At 40.8% G+C, this 24,007-nt stretch overlaps 1 protein-coding gene across 4 annotated transcripts in view; it reads left to right on the forward strand.

The window, feature by feature from the left end:
* GLI3 (GLI family zinc finger 3) overlaps positions 1-24,007 on the forward strand; it is a 253,463-nt gene that overhangs the window by 153,507 nt on the left and 75,949 nt on the right. For 3 of the 4 annotated variants that reach the window (XM_054019886.1, XM_054019884.1, XM_054019885.1), the window contains 2 exons: positions 16,250-16,455; positions 21,811-21,957. In XM_054019886.1, coding sequence (XP_053875861.1) covers positions 16,250-16,455; positions 21,811-21,957 — 353 coding nt within the window. The remainder of the gene's footprint in view (positions 1-16,249; positions 16,456-21,810; positions 21,958-24,007) is intronic. The other variant, XM_054019887.1, reaches the window with a different exon arrangement.

Below are 24,007 nucleotides of genomic sequence, written 5' to 3' on the forward strand. Positions count from 1 at the left end.
AAGGCTGGATTTAGCTGTACTTGACACAAAGCCTCTTCAATTTCCCCTAAAAGTTCAGGCTGCTCTTAGAAATGTGTGTATATATATATATATATATACAACCCCTCTTATCCAAGCAATTTCAGGATTTGAAAGAATAAAGATAAAATGCACAAACCTGGATGTGAGAAATGTTGTTAATATGAAAACATCTAATAGCTGTGAAGCCACTGGTGAAAGGTTCTTTAGTGTTTAAGCTTGTGGCTTAGTGCAGAGCTTTTTGCATGGCTACATAGTCTGACTTTCTTCTAATCAATCATCATCCAACTCCAATCAGCATACAGGCAGACCCTATCGTTCATCCTGGGTGTAATTTCAGAGTTGAAGACTATAATGGCCACATACAGCACATTAGTCATTGCGATAACAGCCAGTGGCACTCCCGAAGAATTGGGCGGGGGGACAAGGGGAAATAAAATTATTCTCATTCTCATGATGCGTTAGTGAAATAGGAGCCAATGTTAAACAAACGTTTATTCAATTAGCCGGTTTAGCAGCGTTAAGTGTGAGAAGGCTGGTGACATTTCTTTGACCTGTTTTTTGGGGGGAAGATGCAGATGGTATTATATATCCACATATTAATGCGATTCTTCTCACAAACATGCTAGTTAAACACATCGGGAGGTTTCAACCACTGTCTGAAAACCAGAGGAGAAGATAATTTGAATACTGAATAAGAGCAGGTATGCACGAGTGCATTGCAAGAAAACTGTTGCGCACTTGAATTTGCCTGAGGGGCATGGTTGGTAATACTAACACTCAGTTAGTATGGTGTATATTTCAAACACTGGCAAAAAAAAAAAAATCGACCTTTCTGCAGCATATTGCACTGCAATACAGTGTGAAGGTGCAATGGCATATGAAGTTTCAGAATGTTTTCCGGCTCCTCTAGAATGGAGCTCTGTTTTCTCTGATCTTATGTGAAAATATACTTATAGTGTCAGTGTGTTGTAGTGTGGGACCAAGACTTGCACATCACATATCGTTTGAAGTATTGTTACCCTGGATGTAGTAATGACCAGGAGCTAACAGAACTGGAACTGGAGTTGGCTGAAGAGCGTGATGGAAAAAATTCACAAACACTTGGTTGAGCCGGCTTGTGACATCTGTACGCTCACTGATTCTGTGTGAAGCCCCATGTCACCAGAGTAAAGTAAGTCAATTTGTACAGTAAGGTAATACTAAATGTGGATAAGGGTACCATTATCTGGCCCATTATCAATGTTATTTAATCTTTGTAGTACCATAGCATCCAGAAGCTTCTATCAGGATCACAGCTCTATTGTGTTAAGTGCTGTACAAATATATATAAAGACATGGTCTGTGTCCTGAAGAGCTCACAATCTGAGAAAACAAATGACATATGAAGGGAAGAGGAGAGAGAGAGAATTATTTGTAATATACTTGCAATTTTTATTGTGGATAAAGAAATTGCTGCCTATACACATGTGCCTCTTAACCTAGCCATTATTAACTGGTAGATTTCTCTTAAGCATCACCGCAAAGGTGGATTTTGAGGAAGAATTTGAAGGAGAGGGTAGTGACCCGGTGGGTATGTTCAGGTAGGATGTTCCATATGTAAGGGGCTGCTTAGGAAGTGGTCTGGAGAGAGATGGAGAGGGACAAGCCAGCAAGTGGACAGAAGAATCTGGCAGAATGGAGGAGTCGGGGGTGATGCAATAAGAGAAAAGAACAGACAAGTAGATAGGAGTAGATATGTGAAGGACTTTGAAGGTGAGGACAAGAAGCCTGAACATGATTTGGTGAAATAATGGGAAGTTGTGTGGGGTAGTTAAAGAGAGAGGCTGAAATCTTGAATTATCCATAGTTGCCCCATTTTGTGCAAACATTTGTACCAGCTTAGTATTATCTATGTAAATGTTTAAGGGCAACAAGTGTTAGGCGTAGAACCAAGATTTGTTCAATCAAAAATGACTTTTTTTCATGACTAAATGGACTGAGTTTCAGTAGAAACGGGTAATATACAAAGGCTAGGTCAGTCTGGAACAGAAACAATTCTTCGAGTGATTGCTCATAGCGATTCCAATTAGGTGTGTGCACGCCACGTGCAAGGTCATCGGAAAGTTTTTTCCCTTAGCAACACCCATTGGGTCAGCTGTGGAGCCCCCTGGAGTGGCGCCTCCATGGCGCTCAATATATGACCCGGCACCTCCTCAGTTCCTTCTTACTGCCAGTGAAAAGTCGTTGGAATTGTGGCAGCTTGCTTTGCAAGCTCTCCATGTTTCCCTATTTTTTGATTTGGACTGTTAGTATTCTTTAGTTAGTTAGTTCTTAGTTATTGTAGTTCTAGTTAGTTAGTTAGTTAGTTAGTTAGTTAGCTGTTGGGCTGGAGGGTTTCCTTTGGGGACTTACATGTGTAAATCCTGGGGGTTCAAGCCCTGCAAGTCCTGTAACAAGCCCATGCCAACAGGTGACCCTCATGATGCTTGTTTAAAGTGTCTGGGGGGATCCCCTGTGTCAGAAAAGTGCAGGATTTGTAAGGGCTTTTGCCCCCGTACCAAGAAGGAGCAGGACTTAGGCTGCATCCTGCATCGGCGTGGCGGGACCCGGCGCTGAGTTCTTTGGTGCACAGTGCCCCGGCAGCAGTGGTGGAGGTGGCACCGCAAAAGGAATCTGGTCAAGACCTGCGGCACCATCGCTTCCCAGCACCTAAGATGACGGGACCAGCTTGGCACCAATCCCACTCTCCGGCGCAGACGCAGCACCGGAAGCAAGGGAGGAGTGGTTCCGCAACTTCAGGGGCCCCATTAATTTGGAGAGGACCATATTAAGGTCCCATGCAGGAACACGTGGTCTAATCTGGGGATGTAGCCGTTCCAGACCCTTGAGTAACTGTCCAACCATAAGGTTGGCAAAGACAGAGCATCCAGAAACTCTGGTGTGGAAAGTCGAGATAGCCGCTTTATCTTTATGGATGCTTTATGGACGTGCCATGGAAGCATGGAAGATCTGCCCCGGGGAAGGCTGTGTTGAGGTGGGCACTGACCCCCATGTATGCGGCACCGATGGACCATATAACTAGCTCTGCATCTCTGACTCCATTGGAGCAAACCTCTTAGCACCAACGCCATCTGCATCAGTGGATTTCAAGTGCGCAATGGATCTCTCGGTATCGGAAGCACCGGACTTGCCCCTACTCAGTACCAGGCGGGCTCCTGTATCGAGTTCTCCCAGAGCATTGGACACATTGAAGGATTCTTGAGTGACTCTTTGATTCCTAGGGATATACACACCAGCCTACAAGAGAAAATACAGCCCTCGGTCATTGTTTAAGCCCCAATCATCACAGTACACATCTCAATACTCATCACAGAGATCTTATGAGCCACAGAGAAAGAAATCTAAGTTCCCCAAGCGAAAGCAATCGGGACCACAACTGACTTCATCTCAGCCCTCAACCTCGAAGTGGTAGTTTTGACGGGTTGGTTGAGGCGCCCATAAAACACTCTCCTTGCAACCTGACACTGGGAAACCCCTCTCCTCCTTTCAGAGTCCGCCTTACCCAGTTCCGCAGAACCTGAGAATGGATAACTTCCAACAAGTAAATGTTGGAAATCATCCAAAATGGATATGCCATCCACTCCCTTTTCCCTCCCAAACATCCTGTCTCTCTTCAGGGATCCTTCTCACGAGAGTCTACAACATCAGGAGGTTAACCGTCTTCTCAGCATAGGAGCTATAGAGCCTGTGCTGGTTCATCTCAGAGGCAAAGGCTTCTACTCTCATTACTTTCTGATGCCAAATAAAATGGAAGGTTGGAGACCCATATTGGACCTCAGAGAGCTCAAGAGCAATGTCAATGCTTAAAAATTCAATATGGTCACTCTATCAATGTTGATCCCAGCATTAGAAGAAGGAGATTGGTTCTCAGCCCTCAACCTTCAAGACCTATATTTCCACATTTCTGTTATATCAAGTTTCAGACATTATCTCAGATTCACGCTGGACCAGGACCACTATCAGTACAGAGAACTCCCTTTTAGCCTCTCATCGGCCCCCAGGCTGTTCTCCAAAGTCCTCTCAGTAGTGGCTTCCCACTTACACTCTCAGGGCATAATGATGCATCCTTACATGGATGATTGCCTTTTCAGGGCATGGTCCTCCACAGCGGCCCAACAGGTCACTCAGGAGCCTGTTTCTGATCTGGGTCCACACATCAACGAACAAAAATCGACCTTAATACTGATGTAGAGACTAGAATTCATAGGAGCCAACCTTGACTCCATTCAGGCTAAGGCGGTCCTCCTACATTACAGTTTTCTCAGTCTCTCCTCGTTGATAGAGACAGTGCAATAGAACCCCCAGACTTCAGCTGGGCATTGCCTCTAGCTTCTGGAACACATGGCTGTGGGCACATTGATTATTGCTCATGCCAGACTATGCATGAGAGGCCTTCAAGCATGGTTCAGTTCAGTTTACAAGTGAACTGAGACAACATAAACAAACCTATATCAATGCCCACAAGGGTCAAACTCTCCTTGAACTGGTGGAAGAACCTGATAAACGTCTGTACGGGAATCCTGTTTACTCACTCTTCACCATCTTTACTCCTGACCACCGATGCATCCTTCACAGGATGGGGCGTGCATCTCAATGGGCACACAATACAGGGCAAATGCTTTTTTGTGGAGACAGGCCTCCATATTAACCTGCTTGAGCGCCGAGCACTCAGAAATGCATGTGCTCACTTTCTCCCACTGATCAAAGACACGCATACAAGGGTGATGACAACATGGCCTTTATGTACTACATAAACTGACAGGAAGGTGCCAGGTCTCATTCACTGTGCATAGAACCATTGGAGTTTAATATCTGTGGCTTCCCTACCGGGAATACACAACACAGTTTCTGCCGCAAATTCCCACATGACCACGAATGGGACATAGAGTCAGCGATTCTATATGACATAGTCTGACAATCAGGGATGCCAGTAATAGACTTGTTTGCTACTTACCAGAACAAGAAATGTCCACAGTACCACTCCAGAGCAGGGATCGGACGACACTCCTTGGGAGACACTGTCCTCTTTCCTGGGGACAAGGGCCTTCTTTATGCCTTTCCTCCATTCCCACTATTACTGAAGGTCCTGTTGAAGATAAAAAGGGAAAAAGCGAACATCATTCTGATCTCCCCCACTTGGCCCAGGCAGATGTGATACCCTTACCTATCGTAACTGGCATTATGTCCACCGATGACTCTACCCATCACTCCTTACCTCATGTCACAGAACGAGGGACATATCCTCCATCCCAATCTGTGAATCCTGTGGCTCAAAGTGTGATTCCTTCATGGTTCCAGCACATAGAGGCATCTTGCTCTGAGGATGTACAGGAGGTGGTATTACAAACGCTATTCGTCGTACCTACCTCCAGAAATGGAAGAAGTTCCAGATCCAGTGCCCTCCCAAGGGTGTCACACCTAATACAGCCACCCTACCAGTGGTCTTAGACTACCTGTTAACCTTAAAGAAGGTTCATTTAGCAGCAATCACAACTTTCCACCTGCAGGTAGGTGGCTACTCCATCTTTTCCTACCCATCTACGAAGAGATTTCTTAAAGTCATAGCAAATCTCTTCCCACAACTCAGGCCTCTCACTCTCCAACAGGACCTCAATCTAGTGTTAAAAGGACTGACTAGACCGCCATTTGAACCCAGAGCCACTTGTTCACTAACTCACCTTTCCATGAAGACGATGTTTCTCATTGCCATCACTTCAGTCAGAAGGATAGGGGAGATAGCAGCCTTGATGGTGCATGTTTACTCTGTTCTTCCCTGATAAAGTCACACTCAGACCACATCCAAAGTTCACTCCTAAAGTTACTTCTGCATTTCACATGAATCAACTTATACAGCTTCCAACATTTTATCCCAGACCTCATGAAGACAACAGGGAAGCCATCCTCCATACACTTGATGTGAAAAGAGCCTTGGCATTTTATTTGGAAAGGACAAAGGCCTTTAGAAAATTTCTGAGATTCTTCCTCTCCATTATGGATAGATCAGAAGGTGCAGCGATCTCAGCTCAAAGACTCTCCAAAAGGGTCTTTGGCTGTATTAAACTCTACTACCAACTGCATAGGGTAACACCCCCATTTTCAGTACGTACACATTCCACGAGGTCAGTCTCCTCTTCAGTCGTCTTCTCCAAGGATATCCCTATATCGGAGATCTGCAGAGCAGCTCCCTGGGCATCTGCACATGCCTTTGTCATTCCGGGGGATTTGGCTACAGACCTCCAATTCAGTGCCACAGTACTGTCCTCTATATCAGACTCGACTCTGACGTTCCAGCCTCCAGAGGTGGGTACTATAGTGGAGCACCCATAGGGACACTACTCGAAGAAGTTACTCACCTTGTGCAATAATGATGGTTCTTTGAGATGTGTGTCCTTTTGGGTGCTCCATGGCCAGGGCCGGCTCCAGGGTTTTTGTCGCCCCAAGCAGCAGGAAAAAAAAAAAAAAGCCGCGATCGCGATAAGCAGCAGCTCCACCATGCTGCTTTCTTCTTCGGTGGCAATTCGGTGGCAGGTCCTTCCCTCCGAGAGGGACAGGGACCCTCCACCGAATTGCTGCTGAAGAGCCCGACGTGCCGACCCTTCCCCTTGGCCGCCCCAAGCACCTGCTTGCTCAGCTGGTGCCTGGAGCCGGCCCTGTCCACGGCCCTCGCTCCTCCCCCCTACTTCAGAGTTCCACTGGTTGATTCTGTGGTAGAGAAGGAACGGAGGAGGGAATGCCGACACACGCTGGCTAGCCTCATGGCAGGTGGGGAACTGCATGTGTAGGACAGACTGCTATTGAAATTCTCCAGTCAGCAGTGTGGGGGCACACACTCACCTACAGTGGTGCTCCCATAGGGGGACACATCTTGAAGAACCATCAATACTGCACATGGTGAGTATCTTCTTCACATTGAGAGACGACGGAAGCCATATATTATGCCTTTGCTGCAGGTGCTCACCTAAGAGGGCTGCTGCAGTAAGATTTCCAACCACACTGAAGTCTCTTATAAGTATCCTCATACTATCTTCGCTTTCACTGTGCATTTTACCTTTTTGAGACCGAAAAAAAAAGTCCTTTGGTTCCCTTAAAGAACTTTTCTCCTGAAGCCATTAATGGATTAAAACAAAACAATATGAACCAAAATAATCTTGCTCTGACTCAAAGTAAGGTTTTTATTTTTTAATATTATTTTATGTATTAGTTGCATTCCAATTGTGCCCAGGATATATAAGGCACTTACCACATACAGTTCTTGGCCCAAAATAACAATCTAGTAATAATAATATAATATGTATTAGCTCTTGAGTAGCACTTTTCATACATAGATCTCAAAGCAGTTATAAAAAAAAGTAACAGGTGGGGAAACTGAGGCACAAGGACATGACATGATACACCCAAGGTCACACAGCAGATCATTGACAGAGCTAGGAACAGAGCTGATATCTCTGTAGACCTGATCCATTTCCCTATCCACTAAGTCATTCATCCTGACCATTTATGTGTAAACAGTGTATGCCCTGGGCTCATTAATGATGTATATATACATACATCTGCTGTATGATAACTCTCTTAACTGACATACTATTACTGAATTGTAGGCTCCATAGTGTCTTGTGGCTAATCATACTGTAATCTGATATTAATATTAATCTCTGTACAGATTTAATTGTTTCACTACGCTAGCTATAGTTTCGGCATTCGTTTTGGAGGCAAGGCAGGCACAGTGTTGATTAGTTGTTAACACAGGGATCTGGACACTAGGAAATCAAGGTTCTGTTCTCACTGCTGCTAATAAATTATCATCTTATCTCAAGCAAATCACTACACTTCATGCTGAGATTTTAGATGAAAGGTGTTACAAATGTACAAAGTGCTTTTTTACAAATCATTTAAATTTTTAAGTTTGCTTGGTATTTTGCTTAGTTGGCCTGACTCCCAAAATGCAATCCTTCATATCTGAAGCACTGAGTGGTGAAAACTAAAAAGTAGCAAAGCTTAGTTTAGAGGAATGCATGACTATCCTTTATTAAATATGATTGATGAGGATCCAGAAATATGAAAAGTTATTTTTATAAATCTTACCCCATCAGTTAAGTACATGTCTTTGTGTTTATTATTGTTTGCAAATTTAACTAGATGTTTAAAGAAGAAGGAGTGAGAGTTACGGGGTGGGATTTTTAAAAGCACTCAGTATTAATTCTAGTTCCATTGAAGTCAATGGGAGTTTTACTATTGACTCCAGTGGGAGAAGAATTAGGCTCACATTAGGGGCTTGTCTTTACTACAGGGGAGATCAACGCTGCTGCAATCGATGCAGCGAGTGTCAATTTATCGGGTCTAGTGAAAGCCTGCTAAATCGATGGCAGAGCACTCTCTGGTCGACCCCGGAAGTCCAGCTCTCCAAGAAGAGTAAGGGAAGTCAACTGGAGAGCGTCTCCCATTGACGCAGTGCAGTGAAGACACCTGTGTAAGTCAACCTAAGCTACGTGACTCCAGCTACGTTATTCACATAGCTGGAGTAGTGTAACTTAGGTCGACTTATCTCGGTAGTGAAGACAAGCCCTAAGACTTAGATGTTCAAAGTCCATGGAGAGTGTAGGTGCCTTAATATCTTTGAGCATTTGGCCCAAAGTGCAGTGCTGTTGACTCTCTCACCCATAATTACTTTACTTTGAAGACAGTGGAAGTTTTGCAATCAACTTCAATAGAGGTAGGCTTGGGCACTATTATAGCAAATACAGTCCTCGAGAAATAATGGTCAGTTAAAAATGGACCCACACATGCACATAAGACTCTCACCAAAGTGCAAAACCTCTTTTTCCTAATCAATGCTGCTGTCATAAATAATGTATGAATCGTTGTGTAGTACACTCTATTGTAGCGTCCTAAAATAGTTAGATGCAGTGTATGTGTAAGCGTATGTATGCATGTTGGTAAAGCATTTAGTCTAATAACTGTTTTTTCCTTTGGGTTTGTAAAGCTACCATATGGTGATTATTTTAGTACTTCTATGAATTAGTAAACAATGTTTTTTCTGGCAAATAGTTTATCTGGTGGATGATATTCATGTGTTTTCTGGGGACATAATTAGTACCCTGAGCCCAATATTGCAAGTACCAACTATTGAGTGTGGGGCTTATAACTTTGAGTAATAACATTGGGATCATTTGGACTACTTAGAATTGTTAGCACAGTGCTCACTAGTAAGTGTTTGCAGGATCAGGCCCCAGATTTCCAGGGAACAGAATTTCTTGGTATAAAATACTCTTTCATTGGCAATAGGCATATCATTGACAACTGGTGCCAAGGGGTTAATCGGCTTATATAGATATTGTATTAAGCAAACGTAGTCATTTAACAAGGGATATATGAGCAAACCTATTCATTCAGTCATGCATCAGAATAGGACTGCATTTGTCTGAAATAACAAGGACAATTTTTTGTTGTTCAAATTCTAAGATCAAATAGAAATAAAAACTTTATTGTTTTGCTGACAGTCTTCTAAAGATTACTCACAAAAAGACCTCCAAACAAACCCATAGGCATATTTATGTTTTCAATTCTCCAAACAATACAGAACTGAATGGATATCAGAGGAACAGCATGGCATAGATATTAGCTCTTGCCGTGAATGACGTACTGGAAAATGATTAAATATCAGGATTTGAACTTTGACATTTTAGTAATATAACAAGAAGTATGAAAAGGCAATAATAAATTAGGCTATGTTATAATATTTCATTCCAGTTGGTTGACAAGCTTTGTTCTCTAAGATAGATTATTGTTCTATCTGAAGCCTTAGCACAATGTCATGTTTAAGATGCTGTAGTTAAAGATTGCTTACTGTTTTCAAGATTACCTTTTATTTTTCAATGCACTAATAAAAGGGTCATTTTAAAAACTTAGGATAAAACTTGGCATGAAAGTTTCCAGTCTAGAATCAGATTGTTTCCTTTAAAAATAAGGAAATGTTTGAATTGTCATACAGTTTTTAAAAAGATAAGCAGTACAAAAAAGTAAAACAACCCTAAAGCCCACAGTTTTATATCGATTTCAAAACTATTTATTAAGGCACAAATAAAAAAAACCCACCACCTTTGGTCCAGATTTTCTTTATGCTGGTACAAAAAGCTCAAATAGCCCCTAGAGAATACTGCCATGTTAGCGGCGTTCTACGATTGGAGTGAGGCTGGCGGAACAACTATCCCAGCTCTGTTCCCAGCATACTAGGTGGAGACAGAGAGGTGTGCAGGGACAGAGTGTACTGCACTACATCCCTGCACAATTTAGCGTAGTCCCAGGACTCAGAATTAGGAAAGCACAAAATTGGCTTAAAGTAGGGTGACCAGATGTCCTGATTTTATAGGGACAGTCCTGATTTGGGGGTCTTTTTCTTATATAGGCTCCTATTACTCCCCACCCCCGTCCCGATTTTTCACACTTGCTGTCTGGTCACCCTAGCTTAAAGCCACCTTAGCTCCCCATTCTCCTGTTCTTGTGACAGCCACAGAAGTTTAAGAATACCCAATCTCAGCCTAAATTTAAGAATAGATTATTGGATGGAACTTGGGGGAGATCCCCTGCTTATCTCCCATCCTGGGATACGTGGCTGAATGCTAAAGCAGTATGTGAAGGTGGGGAAAAAGCAGGGGGGCATTAGTGGGTGAAAAAAATATGGCGTTTTTTTCTGTTTCCTTTCTGAATTCTAAAAATATTGTGACTAGCTTGATAGTAGGTTCAAAGAACAGCTAGAATATTTTGTCAATTTTTTTCCAGCTGTCCCCGTTATCCCCACCTTCTGGGTGTGCAAGAGCTCCAACCACCTTCTGCACCAGCCCCAGCCACCCATGACTGACAGCCAGAGCTCTTCATCCCACCCCCCAAAAAGCACGCAGCTTGCACCTCCCTTGACACATTTCCACACCTCCCATGGGAGGCCCACCCCAGAGTTTGAGAACAGCTGATCTAGAGGCATAAAGGGTCTCTAATGCTGTCAGTCCCCTGACTTATAACCTTCCCATCAATGCTGCAAATGAACTTAGTAACAGTTTCCAATAAAACTGAAACTCTTTGGAAAGCCCTGAAGGCGTAGCCACTATTTAGTGTCAATAGAAGAACCATGGCAGCCCCACTGAGATTGTATCGGGTACAACAACCTGTGAATAGGGCACCGCATCTTGGAATAGGTATAAATAGTTCACTCTTGTGCCAGATACAAAAGCCCTATAGTTGCTTCCCGAGTAAAGAGAAAAAAACAACTGCAGAAACAAAGTGAGGAAATGTTTCTTCAGTGTTACAAGGAAAGTGCAATAGAATTCCAACACTTATATTTATAATTTTGGTGTATTTTATTGTTTGTAGTTGACTATAAGAGTGTTACCTATATATTTCAGTGTTTGTTTTACAGGTTTCCTGGCTGCTCCCTCTCTATTCAGTTAAAAAAACACAGTTTGGTCACATCTTTTAATAGCTCCTACCCATTGTAATGTGCTGGCTTTTAATTTTCCTTCTCTTCCAGAAAGAATTTTGAATGCACTCAGTTTTTGTTTTTAAAAAGCTAAAAAGTAAGTTAGTAAAAGATGTCACCGGTCTTTGGTTTGATGAGGATTTCTGTGGTTGCAGTTGTAAACAGCAAAGCAAAATGTCACTCCATCTCCCGTGATAGGTAACTGTCAAATCAAATGTCTTACCTACTGGTCATAAAAAGTTAACATTGAACAACAGTGAACATTAAACACTGCGGTATCTGCAGTGCTGCATAGCTTAATGGCGAGTGCTGAACAAGTATTGCTGTGTACCTTGTTTAAAAAGGTTGACGTCTTTATTAAATCATCCAGAAAAAGTCATGACGAATGGGAAAGATATGTTTATTGGTCGAGCTTCAAACCCCAAGCTCCCCACATGCTGATTGTACCCCTCCTGCACAGAAGATGGATCAGCTGCCTGTTTGACACCCTCCTCGTGTCCTGTGCAGAGTTGTTTACAGAGTTGGTATCTGCACAGGGGGAGAGGCAGAGACTTGGTAGACTGACAGTGGGCGGTTTACAGCCTTGCATTATATGGGTGGGGTGGTCTTGACATGTGTGTGTGTGTGCGCAACTTGTCCCCTTTCAGCCCTGAAGACATTGCCTGGAAAAGGGCAATCAGCTGTTCCCTTAAGCACTCCTCTGGTGGGGCAATGGAGATAAGAAGGCGTTCGGAAGGCAAGGCAGGAGGAGGACCACTGGGTGAACAGAGCCACTGTGAAGGTTTTATCAGGGTGGTTATGTCTCCAGCAGTTCCCTAGAGACCCTTCAGGTGTTGGGGCCACCCTACAAATCATCCCTGAAGAGGAACAACCCTGCTCTTCCATGCTTTCTTCTCCCATAGCCTCCACCTGTAGATTTTCCCATGGGGAGGTGGGTGTTATCTGGCTCACAGAGTGATTTAATGAGAATCAGCTGAATATACCATTATGAAAAATAGAAGCAGTAAACACAGCCCCATGGTTTCTTTTACTGAAAGCTGGAAACATCTCTGTCTCCAAAGAACTATTCAGAGTACAATAGGTATAGTGTTGCCAGGGCCTCTGGGAGTAGATACAGCAACACTGAGGCCCCGATTCAGCAAAACACTTGCATGTGCTTACCTCCCTTTGAAGTTACTTTAAGCACCTGTTTAGCTGCTTGCTGAAGAGGGATGGTGTTACTGAGGTGCTTAAAGTTAAGTACACACTTAAGAGCTTTCCTGGGCCAGGGACTTAGCTACTATGGTGATGAATGCTACAGGAAAACATATGGGTAGATTAGATAGATTGTAACACTGGGTTTATGCAGATTTCCTTCAAAACGTCGGATCTCCGTGGAGATGGAGAACCAGATGCCTGCTCCCTCTGCAAGCCTCTTATTATACAGCAGGTAACATAGAAAGAGCTCCACTCGCCCACAGGATATAGAGATTTTCGCTTATGTGAGGGCAAGGATGATTATGATACAAAATTTACAAAATCAGGCGTGACGTTCCAAGCAGTTATTGCTGAAGAAAGTGATCCCGCTCCTATTGAAATCAACAAAAGTGTTGCAATTGCATTCAGTCGGAGCAGGCTCGGACCCAAAGTAGAACCAGCTACATACATTCTTTATCTGTCAGGGTATGTGAAGATCTGTCATGTGCCATGCCAATGTCCAGTGGGCTGCCATCATTTTTTGTAGTTGGATTGTCACTGAATTATGCTATGAAGATCTCCCAAGTCCATGCTGCTTTATTCTTTGTCCATTATTTACACAGTGCTCAAAGTGTGCTAGGTGCTTTGTTGACCCATAAAACACAGTTCCGACCCAAAAATACTTACAGTCTAAAATTAGACCCAATATTAGGAAGAAGCAGCTAATAGTAAGGGTGTGAGAAAGGGAAGGACAAATATTTGCTCTTGTTTGGCTATGTAACCTTTGATCTGTTTTTGTTGTCTGGTTTTTGGTTTGTTTTGTTTTTATAAAAAATAGTGAGGGGAAGAGAGTGAAACAAGGTAGCTGAGGTGATTAGAGGAGGAGGATAGCATGTTACACTCAGATGTTGGGGAGAAATCAGAAAACATTAGTCTGGAGTTGAAAAGTTTAATATTGAGTCTGATGACACTCCCATATGCTGCCCTGTACATGCTGCTCCTCCTGGCCTGTTGGAGATTAGTGTTTTCCAGGGACCTAAGGCCTTTCATAGTCTTCTCAGAAGCTTGCTGGGCCCTGTGAGGGAGGGCTTTCTGGATGAAGTGTCCTTGAATGGCTCCCATTTGATCTGGAAGGGGGGAGGTGGGCTGGCTTGTCTGGCTCTTAACCCTGTTCTTGCTGCTGCCCTACTTGGCTGTTGACCAGTTGGAGAACAAATGATTGAGAATAACATAGACTTTTAGCCTATTGATAAAATCCATTGAACAGTTTACTGATCAATATTCACCAGATAACATCAAGGCTTTTGCTTTGTGACATTCAATGTGGATTTCTAATAGTTCTTGATTTGTAACCATAGCCAAAAACCAAGACTGCAGAATGATATTGTGAGGTTCCAAATTTGTGCTCTCAGTGACTTTCAGGTTACCTTTGCTCAATTTAACCAATCCAAGTACAATATTTTCTATCCTGCTGGGATGGGAAACTCACTCTGTGATCTGATGTCCCACAGTGTTCTTTCTGCCCCTTACATCATTATCCGTTAAAAAGATTCTGTGACATGAACTTTACATGTCAATTTTTGTCAATGAACCACGAAACCAGTTTCTTCTTCCATAAATTGTGAGTTTTACTGTGGAAACAGCATTAAAATCTTGTTTTGATTAGTAAAGCAATGATAACTCAAAAACAGACAGAGAAAAGATGCTTTGAGTAATGGTTGCTTTTCTAACTATAACTACACTTTAAACGCCTGTAAAGGTTAATTGGTCACTGGTTAGGTATTTGTGGATAATTTGCTTGGGTCCCAATGAAATTATTCCATTGCCAGAGTTTGCTTTTAACACACAAAAATGCAGGGGCGTAACAGAAATGTTACAGCAAAGGGACATTTTCAGGTGTGGAAAGCAAAAAGGGGTTTACCTTGAAAATAACCTTCTCAGTGAAAGAAACAGATAAGTGCCATATAAGTAAAGAAAAATGGAGAAATACAACCAAATAGGAAAAAAATCTTTATTCCCCAAATGTTATGACCCCCGTGTATTTCTTTCAGGGAGTCTGGTATCCAGTTAAGAACTAATAACATTGATCTTTGTCCCATTCGTACATTAGTGTTTCTGAGCTGATATCTGAGCAGAATTGACTCTTACCTCGATTACATTTTGTTGCCTTATAAGTGACAACAACAACCCCCACTGACTGCGGTGTATATGTTACGAAAATACTTTTCTCTTTTTTATTATTCTGTGTAAGCCAGCGGCATCAAAGAAACGAGGTGCCCCAATTGGTCTCACAGCTGCTGCTTGTCTCTGTTCTGTATATATGCTAAATTAATTGGAAAAACGGGGACAAAAAGGCATTTAGTTCAGGTCAGCTTGTTCAGCTACAGTAAATATATGACAGGCTAAATCATTGTCTTTTGTGAAAGAACTGGTTGGCAGGGGTGAGCTCTGCAACCCTTCCTTATGAAAAAAGTTTTTTTTCCCAGTGCCTTGGAGCATGGATGCTGTGAGAGGAGGTACTCGGCACAGAGCATGGGCATGGTCCTATCAGGGTGTGATGTCAAGGGGTGTTTTCAGGACAGGTTATTTGTCCTCCTCAACCATGAAGTGGCATTTCAGCCTTAGTTCGTTACAGTTTCGTGGATGTAGCTTAAGAAAAAAATTCTGTTCCTCCTTAATAACAGCGATGTGGTTAATTACTGAATTCTTGTTGTCGGCATCAGGTCAGTTTGTGGCGCCATGCTAAAAACAAACATATGGAGAACCTTTGTTCCGTTGCCGTCTGGTTTTTGGCATCATACGTGTAAATGAGTATGAGTGTATTGTCAAAAATAGTTGTAGAAAAGCCCAAACCTCGTAGTGGTTTACAAACTGTGGATCATCTGAATTTTTTTATAAATAGAAACATGCACTTTACAATAAGGATAAATTGGCAAATCAAGGAAATGGGCGCAGGTAGATCTTCTTAAACTTCTTCCAGTAGAATCATAGAATATCAGGGTTGGAAGGGACCTCAGGAAGTCATCTAGTCCAACCCCCTGCTCAAAGCAGGACCAATCCCCACAGATTTTTGCCCCAGATCCCTAAGTGGCCCCCTCAAGGATTGAATTTACAACCCTGGGTTTAGCAGGCCAATGCTCAAACCTCTGAGTTATCCCTTCTTAGAAGTTGTAAATTATTAGTCATCTCAGCATGCATTTTGTATTATAGCAGAAATTGATATGTGGTGTACATATTTAATGCTAGTTAGATTGGTTTTCTTCTGAAATCCAAAGGAAAAAAAATATGGAGTGATGTAACGTGTAAACTGAAAACCGGCTTACATTAAAAATGGGTGAGAGAAATATTACTAAAGATTGGGTCAGAGAAGAACTCGTTCCCTATTCTTTTCTCTCCGGGCAGTGGAAATTAGTGGAAGTTATTGCATGTTCAACTCAGTTGTTCTTTATAGAATGAATATTACCTTACAGTTATTTTTTCTGTCCACGTTTGTGATCTTGACTATATAGATAATCTTTCTTTTTTCTCTCTCTCTCTTTATTCCAGGCCTTCTGCCTTATCTAGTAGCCCAACATATTCAGATCTTCCGTTCATTAGAATTTCCCCACACAGAAATCCGGCTGCAACATCAGAATCTCCCTTCAGCCCTCCTCACCCTTACATTAACCCTTACATGGACTACATCCGATCACTGCACAGTAGCCCGTCTCTGTCCATGATCTCGGCAGCCCGTGGACTCAGCCCTACAGACGGTGGGTTTAAGACTGGCTTCCTGTTTGCTGTCATTGTGGCAACTTAAGTTATATTAATCTTGTCAACATTTCTCTTTTTTTCCTTGTTCAAAGCAGCTTCAGCAGATTTGTCAGCCATATTCATTATGTCATAAATGTTTCAATACTTCATCAGCCTGTTGCTGGTCATTTCACAAACGTTGAAACTTCAGCAAAAAAGAAGTTCTCATTCAAAATTAAAAATGTAACAATGTTTATGGCTTTAATATCTTCCTTTTTCTGGGACAGACTGTGGGTATGATTCTGACCTACCTTAAGCCAGTGTAAATCAGGAATGCCTGCACTGAAATCAAATCAGCTCGTATAAATCAGCATATCTCCAGCGAGTTCAAGAGATATATTGTGTGGGAAAGGTCTTTTCCTTTATTAAAATAGCAGTTTTATTATCTTAACAACACACTCACTTGCTAATGAGGGTCATTATATCTCTATTTAACTTAAATTGAGCTACACCAATTTACACTAGCTGAGGATAAGACGAATGAAATTTCACTCATATGAGATATGTGATTGGTGATCAGAATCAGGTGCAGCATATTTAAATGACTCACATTTAGGCAGCATACAAGGAACGTGATGTTCCCTGAGGTCTGAGTATGATGTAGATATTACCTCCCTGTTTATTCGGATGTAAGCTAAATTAGAAAGGACCAAGATCTGCAATCTCTACTCAGTCCTTAGTCAAAACTCCCATTGATTTAAATTTGAATTTTCCCTTAGTGAGCAATGAACAGAATCACACGTGGGCTGGATTCTGAGAAGTGTGTTTTTTAACAGTACATTAGTAGTTTGATGTTTCAAAATTGCTATATTGTGCTGAGTGGAGTTTTATAAATGGGCCAAATTAACAAGTGAGTATTTAGTGAAGATAATTAAACTACTATTTTAATTAAGGAAAAGCTCTTCCCAGTGCTCACACAAATTTACAAAACAGACACACTGCCTTTAGCAGAATTTGAAAAATGAGTAGTGTACTCGGTTCAAATGGATGACTAATTAATCCTCACTTGTAAGAGCCTATACCTTTACTATAATCCATTAGTTATGGGTGCGTATTCTTTTTATGAGAATAAATTTTAATGACCTAATGTCAATCAAAGTGTATGTATGCATGTAGGGATTTCCACTGGTGATATAGACAGCCTGGTTGTTGTGTAAATCATTGTTAATTCTACACATTTTGTTTTAACAAACAGTGTTATATGATGACTGGCAAAATCATTTTAAAAGAACACTTTGGTGATTATTCAGAAATCCTTATCTTGCCACAAAGAAGTTCTATATGTTTATTGTAGAATATATATGATACAACTTTTTAATAGCTTTTTGAAACATCTCTCTCTTTCTCAATCTCTGACATGCCCTTCCCCCACAAATATTTTTATATTAATATATGTACATGTATATTGGCATACACACATACATATGCAGAGAAGTAGACATACATTCACTGTATCTGCAGTAAAATCTGTCTTAAGTGATCTCTCAAGAAACTACAAATTAGACAGGTTAGAACAGAACCAATTGTAATCTCTTATGGCAGTGATTGTATTTATTTTTGCAAACTGTGTACAGAATTGAACATATTGTAGGCACTAAACAAATAAAAGAAAATTTAATAAACTTTCATAATAAATAAAGTTAGTACTCAGTTTATGTATTTGAGCAGAGTCACCTCTTAAGACCAGAGATTGGCTAATAAAGATAGATTCTAAAACATTCTACTGCATACTCTATGTGTATTTATATATTTGATTTTCAATGTATAGGTACTTACATAGCACGATGATAGCCACCATAGAGTGTGTGCATGTATGTGAGTATTGTGGTATACATACAGCATGTAAACTATGCAGTATAATTTGATTTATAGGCATACCGCCATGAGCCAAAAAAAGTCCTGAATTCTTAAATAGCCCTAATTATGAAAGTGGAAGCTTTCACACAGCAAAATCCTTGGGAAATATAAGTGGACAAAGAAAAATTACAAGGAATTGTGTAAGGATTTATAGCTTTTATTCTCATTGCATTTTAGTTGCATTGTAATTACACTTTGATGGCATATATTTATAAAGTGAAAGAGTTAAAGTGGTAATATAACTTATGAAGTAAATTTATGCATATACAGGCTTTTTAAAAATATTGATATAAAGAACAATTTAATACCTGCTATCAAATGAGATTCCTACATAATTTCACTTATACTTTAATTCCACCTCAGTTGCGCATGGAAATTAAAAAATCAGCATACTGCCATCTCTGTTGTCCAGCATGAAGTTTCATAGGTATCCCAATAAAAAAACTGTTTGTTTAAAGGTTGTAAAATATGTTTCATAGAATTCATAGTTAGCTAGGTTAGCCAGTCAAGTATGGAACTCTAAAGCTCTTATTCAGGCAGATCTACCCAGATCAGACCCTAATCTCCCTTGTTTGTTGACAGTTCCTACCACATTTTGCACTCTACTGGAATGCAAATAATAAATAATAGTTCAAGTGTATACCTGTGTACACACACAACGCTAAAGGTATAAGTGGCTTGATTATAAATTCTCCCACACACAGTTTGCATTTGAAGGCATGTAAAATTATGCTGTTCTTATTAAAAGTCATGATGCCAGTTAAATTGCTTTAGGTCAATTAAATAATTTTTGGGGGGTTCAGTCCACAGTTGCATTGATCCTGGGATGGCCAGGGGCCAAACAGGCCATCGCATAATGTAGAGCAGCTTTAAAGCTGCTCTATGTTATGCAACTTGTAGACAATGGCTACAGCAGCTGAGGATCTGGCTGAGTGCTTTGTATACCATGTCATTGACTCACCCAGGAAAACAAGCGGTGTGGAGCCAGCTCTGCTGGCTTTGGTCCACCCATGGATTTCCCACAGCAACACAAAGGAACTAGAGCTGGGGCTGAGAACTGAGCCAATTGTTATGTGTATTGCAGTAGTTCCCACTATGCAGGGGGTGTGATTCTTTTCTGATTTACACAGATGTAAAGCAGGAGTAACTCCACTGAGGCTACACTGGTGTAAAAGCTGGTGTAAATGGGAAGAGAATCAGGACAGCAGTCCTTGCCCTGAACAGCTCAGATTCTAAAGGTCCAGTCACAGGGCAGAGCTAGATTTAGAATCCCACTTAATGGGGTAATCTTGCAAATATGCCCATGAGGAACTTTACCTATGTGAGTACCCACATTGAGCTTTGCTTTTATAAAATACTTATATATTTTAAAAAATAAATTGCACATCATAACTGAACTCAATTACCCTTCAACCAAGCCATTATTAATTTGCCAATTTCTTGTATTTAAAAAGGGTCTTAAGGAAAGATTTCTTAAGGAAACCAAAAATTCTTTCAATTTATGGAACATTGGTAATATAGTTATGTGCTCACTATATTCCTTTATAGGTTCTGAAGCATTTCATTTTAAAGCTTGCAGCCAATGTTATTGTTAGTTAACCCAGACACTTATGTCAGAAAGCTCAGGAAGTGTTTTAAGTGTGTCTGGAAAGATATCATGGTCGTCTACTACTGTAAAACTTTAAAATCAATGACTCAGTGTAATGAGTGAGGTTTTTTTTTTAATTTGTGGTCAAATATTTTTCTTGTCATTTTACAGAAAGTGACAGTGGCAAGGTGTGGATTATATTTATTTTAGAAATCAATTTGTAATTTGAAAACAAGAAGAATGCTTCTCAGCTCACTTCTCTTGCGGTTTCCTTTCCTGCACTGTCTAAAGTCCTTTTATTTTTCTTTTACATTTCCTAAAGTTTGATTTAAAATAATGTTTATTCTTCATTTATGTCAGATCTCATGATATAACAGAGAACACCTTTTATTTTATAATATAGTGAAATACTCTGTCAATCCTATTCCTGTATGAGCTCCCACCCCAACTCTGCCATTTCATTTTTCCTTTTAGAATAAACCTGGATCCTGTGTTTGTGGTGTTTCATTTAGGACATGATCCTTCAAACATTAATGCAAATAAGCCACTTTACCCGTGTTAGTAGTCCTATGTGAATACAATTATTCAGTGTTTGCAGGATTAGTAGTTAAATTTGTATTTCCACTCAGAACGTAGCCAATGAAATGGTGGAAGAATGGCACTGAATCACAAGTATAAATAGAAAAATACTCTGTTGCTGTACAGCACTTAAATCTGAGGATCTCAAAGTATTTTATGTATATAATGAACCGTGCTGCACAACATTCTTATGAGCACAGTTAGGGAAGTATGATTATCTCCACTTTACAAATGGAGCAGCTAAGGACCAGAGAGGTAGAGTGATTTGCCCAAGCTCACCCAGGAAGTCTGTGGCAGAAACAAGAATAGAACTGATCTATTCTAATGACTAATCTTCTGCTAAATCCATGAAACCATCTATTAATAATTGCAGCATCAGAGGGCCACTGAAATGAAATATTAGTCCAATGTTACTTCAGTTCATGACATGGAGTTTAGTGATGCTTGAAAATTGTATGGAGGAAAAACAGATCATGAATAATTTTTGCAGAAAAAGAGGGTTTTTTATGAGTAAAGGAGATTATCTGCAGGGGATTGGATGATTCATGAACACAGTAATGGCATATATAGCCTCTCTCCTCTATGGCACTGAGCCGTACACACCTGAGTAGACCCATTGAGGTCATTGGGACCACTCTCATGAGTTCCATTACTCACGTATATGTTTGTAGGATCGGGAGGGCCTTACTCATTAACATGAATCCAGCCTTGGCTAAAAATGCCTATAAATTGTTCCTGTCTGACAACTAATTTGCTTGAAAGAAATTAGTTTGTCCTAGTTCAGTTTTGCATTTCACAAAATATTCCCATATTGATGACATCCTTTCGGTATTCTCAGCAGGGCATTCAGAGATGTGAATGAGCATGGAACTTGACCTGCTTTGCAAGAGGTGTTTCAGGTTAAGATTGAGACACGTTGACGCGGGAGAGAAGCTTTTGCTGTTTGTGGTTAGCTTTTCATGTGACTAAATAAAACATATTAGTTTCCAGGCCTGTCAGTCAGTCTGTCACTTTTAAATTCACTTAAAAAAATAAGTATAAAAAATGAGGTCACTGTGAATGGTAAATGTCACTGGTAAATGAATATTTTATGTCTTGCCATTTTGTGAATGATGTCTTTGCAGTATCACTGGTTGAAGTATGTTGACTGCACAGGCATATTGCAGATGTTGTGTTGCTTTAAAAAATAAACAAGCCAGTTTAATAGCCAAAGGGAAGCAGTGGAGTAATAAAATTTTGCCTCTTGTTTGTCTTACGTCATTAATGGTGCTTTTTTATGTTGTGTTCTTAGCTCCACACGCTGGAGTCAGTCCAGCTGAATATTACCATCAGATGGCTCTATTGGCAGGTCAGCGCAGCCCATATGCAGACATTATTCCTTCAGCTGCTACTGCAGGAGCTGGCGCCCTTCATATGGAATACCTTCACGCCATGGATAGTAAGTGATCATGCTGGAAAAAGTGAGACAAATAAGGCCCTGATCCTGAAAAGAGAGCCCCATGGGTGAATTTCCTATGCTCAAGTGAAGCCCTGCTGTCAACAGTAGAGCACTGTGCAGATGCAGAAGTTTGTACCCGCATGGTTCTCTTTTCAGGATTGGGGCCTAAAAGTAGTTTAAGTGAGAGGTGGCAAAGTGAATCTGATAATAAACTTTGAAAGAGACTAGGGAGAGAAATGTGAGTGCTTCTAAAAATAAAGGGCTGTGGGTAAAAACTAACTTGCAGTGGACTCCTAAATTACTAAATACTTTTGAAAAGGTTACCTTACACTAGCAAACATTAAGTCATGTTTATCTTTAATGTTGATATTTTTGTTCCTGTTGACACCAGTATTCATTGTTCATAAATAAACATTTACATCCATTTTCCTAACCTTAGTTTGTGTCCCTGTCCCCTCAAAAAAACCCAGCAACCAGTCAATGTGAACAACTCTTCTTTTATAGAATTTGTCTAAAACATCTTGAGAGAGCAGCAGATATGTTTTAAAAATATGTATTCTAGTACTGACTAAGCTTTGAGATTGTTCCTGGCTCAGGCAACGTGGATGGCCAAATCCCCAAGGATGCTGCCTCAAATATCTAAACTATGTGCCTCCTTCCACCTGCTGCACCATCTTCAAGACTTTTTATCGTGGCCTCCATTTCTCTCAGCAAAGTTGAGTGGAGAGCACTCCATCTGAAGCTGCTCACTGCTGCTTTTTAGTCAACCAAAGGGAGTTACTGTTAGTATTGAGTTGTGCAAAGCACTTCACTCATCAGCTGCTAACGCTGTCTGTGGAATCTTCTCATTCCCCCCTCTCCACCATAACTTGGGAAGTAAGAGACTGGGGCTAGGAATCAAACAGTGTTGCCTCTCATGTGGCAGCACAGAGCCATACTATGCTATTAGAGCAATGGTTTAGCCTGTGACTCTTTTAATTCCTTGCCAGCATGTGGTTTCTTCAGGTCTATATCTCATTATTGACCATGTTCCATGGCTGCTGATCCCAAGGAATCTACATGGGATGTAAGAATTATGAGGCTCACACGTAGAAAGCATGATGACATAAGAAAGTCACTGTTACAAGGAAATTCATGTAAATATATGTTAAATAAGTGACTGATAAGTTTTGCAAGTCAGGCAAGATATATTGTACAGGAATTGAGTGTGCAAATTAAACGTTTTTATTCTATTAGTCATAAAGAAGGTGAGCACATTTTTTAACAATTCAGTTTCAATTACATATTCTATATTCAATTACTGTGCATGGTGAATTACAGTAGTTAAAATATTCCAAACATACTCATTTCCTACTCGGAGGTGCTTATGAAAACCAGAATCTGCTGTGTGGACATTATTTCTGATAAGCTTCACAGAAGATGGAGTTTTTCAAAGGGTTTTGAAAGAGAAGGGAGAGAGTTGGGGGTGGGGGGATAAAGGGCTATTAATGTGTTTGACACATATTAATAGCAACTTATTATAACATTCATTTTCTGGTTGATGGATGGTTAAGGACATGTAAGTATAATAATCACACTTGGACACATCGTCAACTCGTGTAACTGTCGTAGCTCCACTGAAGTCAATGGAGCTATCCTTATTTACACTAGCTGAGGATCTGGTCTACTGTGTATAATCCCTTGAATCCCAAAGTGCTTGATATATAATGAGCCCAATCCAAACTGGCATGCTGACCTACTGTAATTTGCCTGGTCAGCACTTACCTACCACCATGATGGGCATTCTAGAAAAACCTAAAGAGATGGATAAACATTTTGTTTCACTTACACAAATAACCCCAGAGACATCAAAAGACTGACTTGTGGAGTAAAGGCTGGAGGATTGAGCTTGCTATAATATGCATAGAATTACAGCTTCAGCATCACAAATAATTACCTCTTTTTACTTAAAGGCAGGGGTGCTGGAACAATTTGTATAGTGGAGGTGCTGAAAGCCGTTGAACAAAACTGTAAATCCTGTATATGATGGAAACCACTTCAAGCCAGGGGA

This window comes from Malaclemys terrapin, chromosome 2 (assembly GCF_027887155.1).
Source record: "Malaclemys terrapin pileata isolate rMalTer1 chromosome 2, rMalTer1.hap1, whole genome shotgun sequence".
NCBI lineage: Eukaryota > Metazoa > Chordata > Testudines > Emydidae > Malaclemys > Malaclemys terrapin.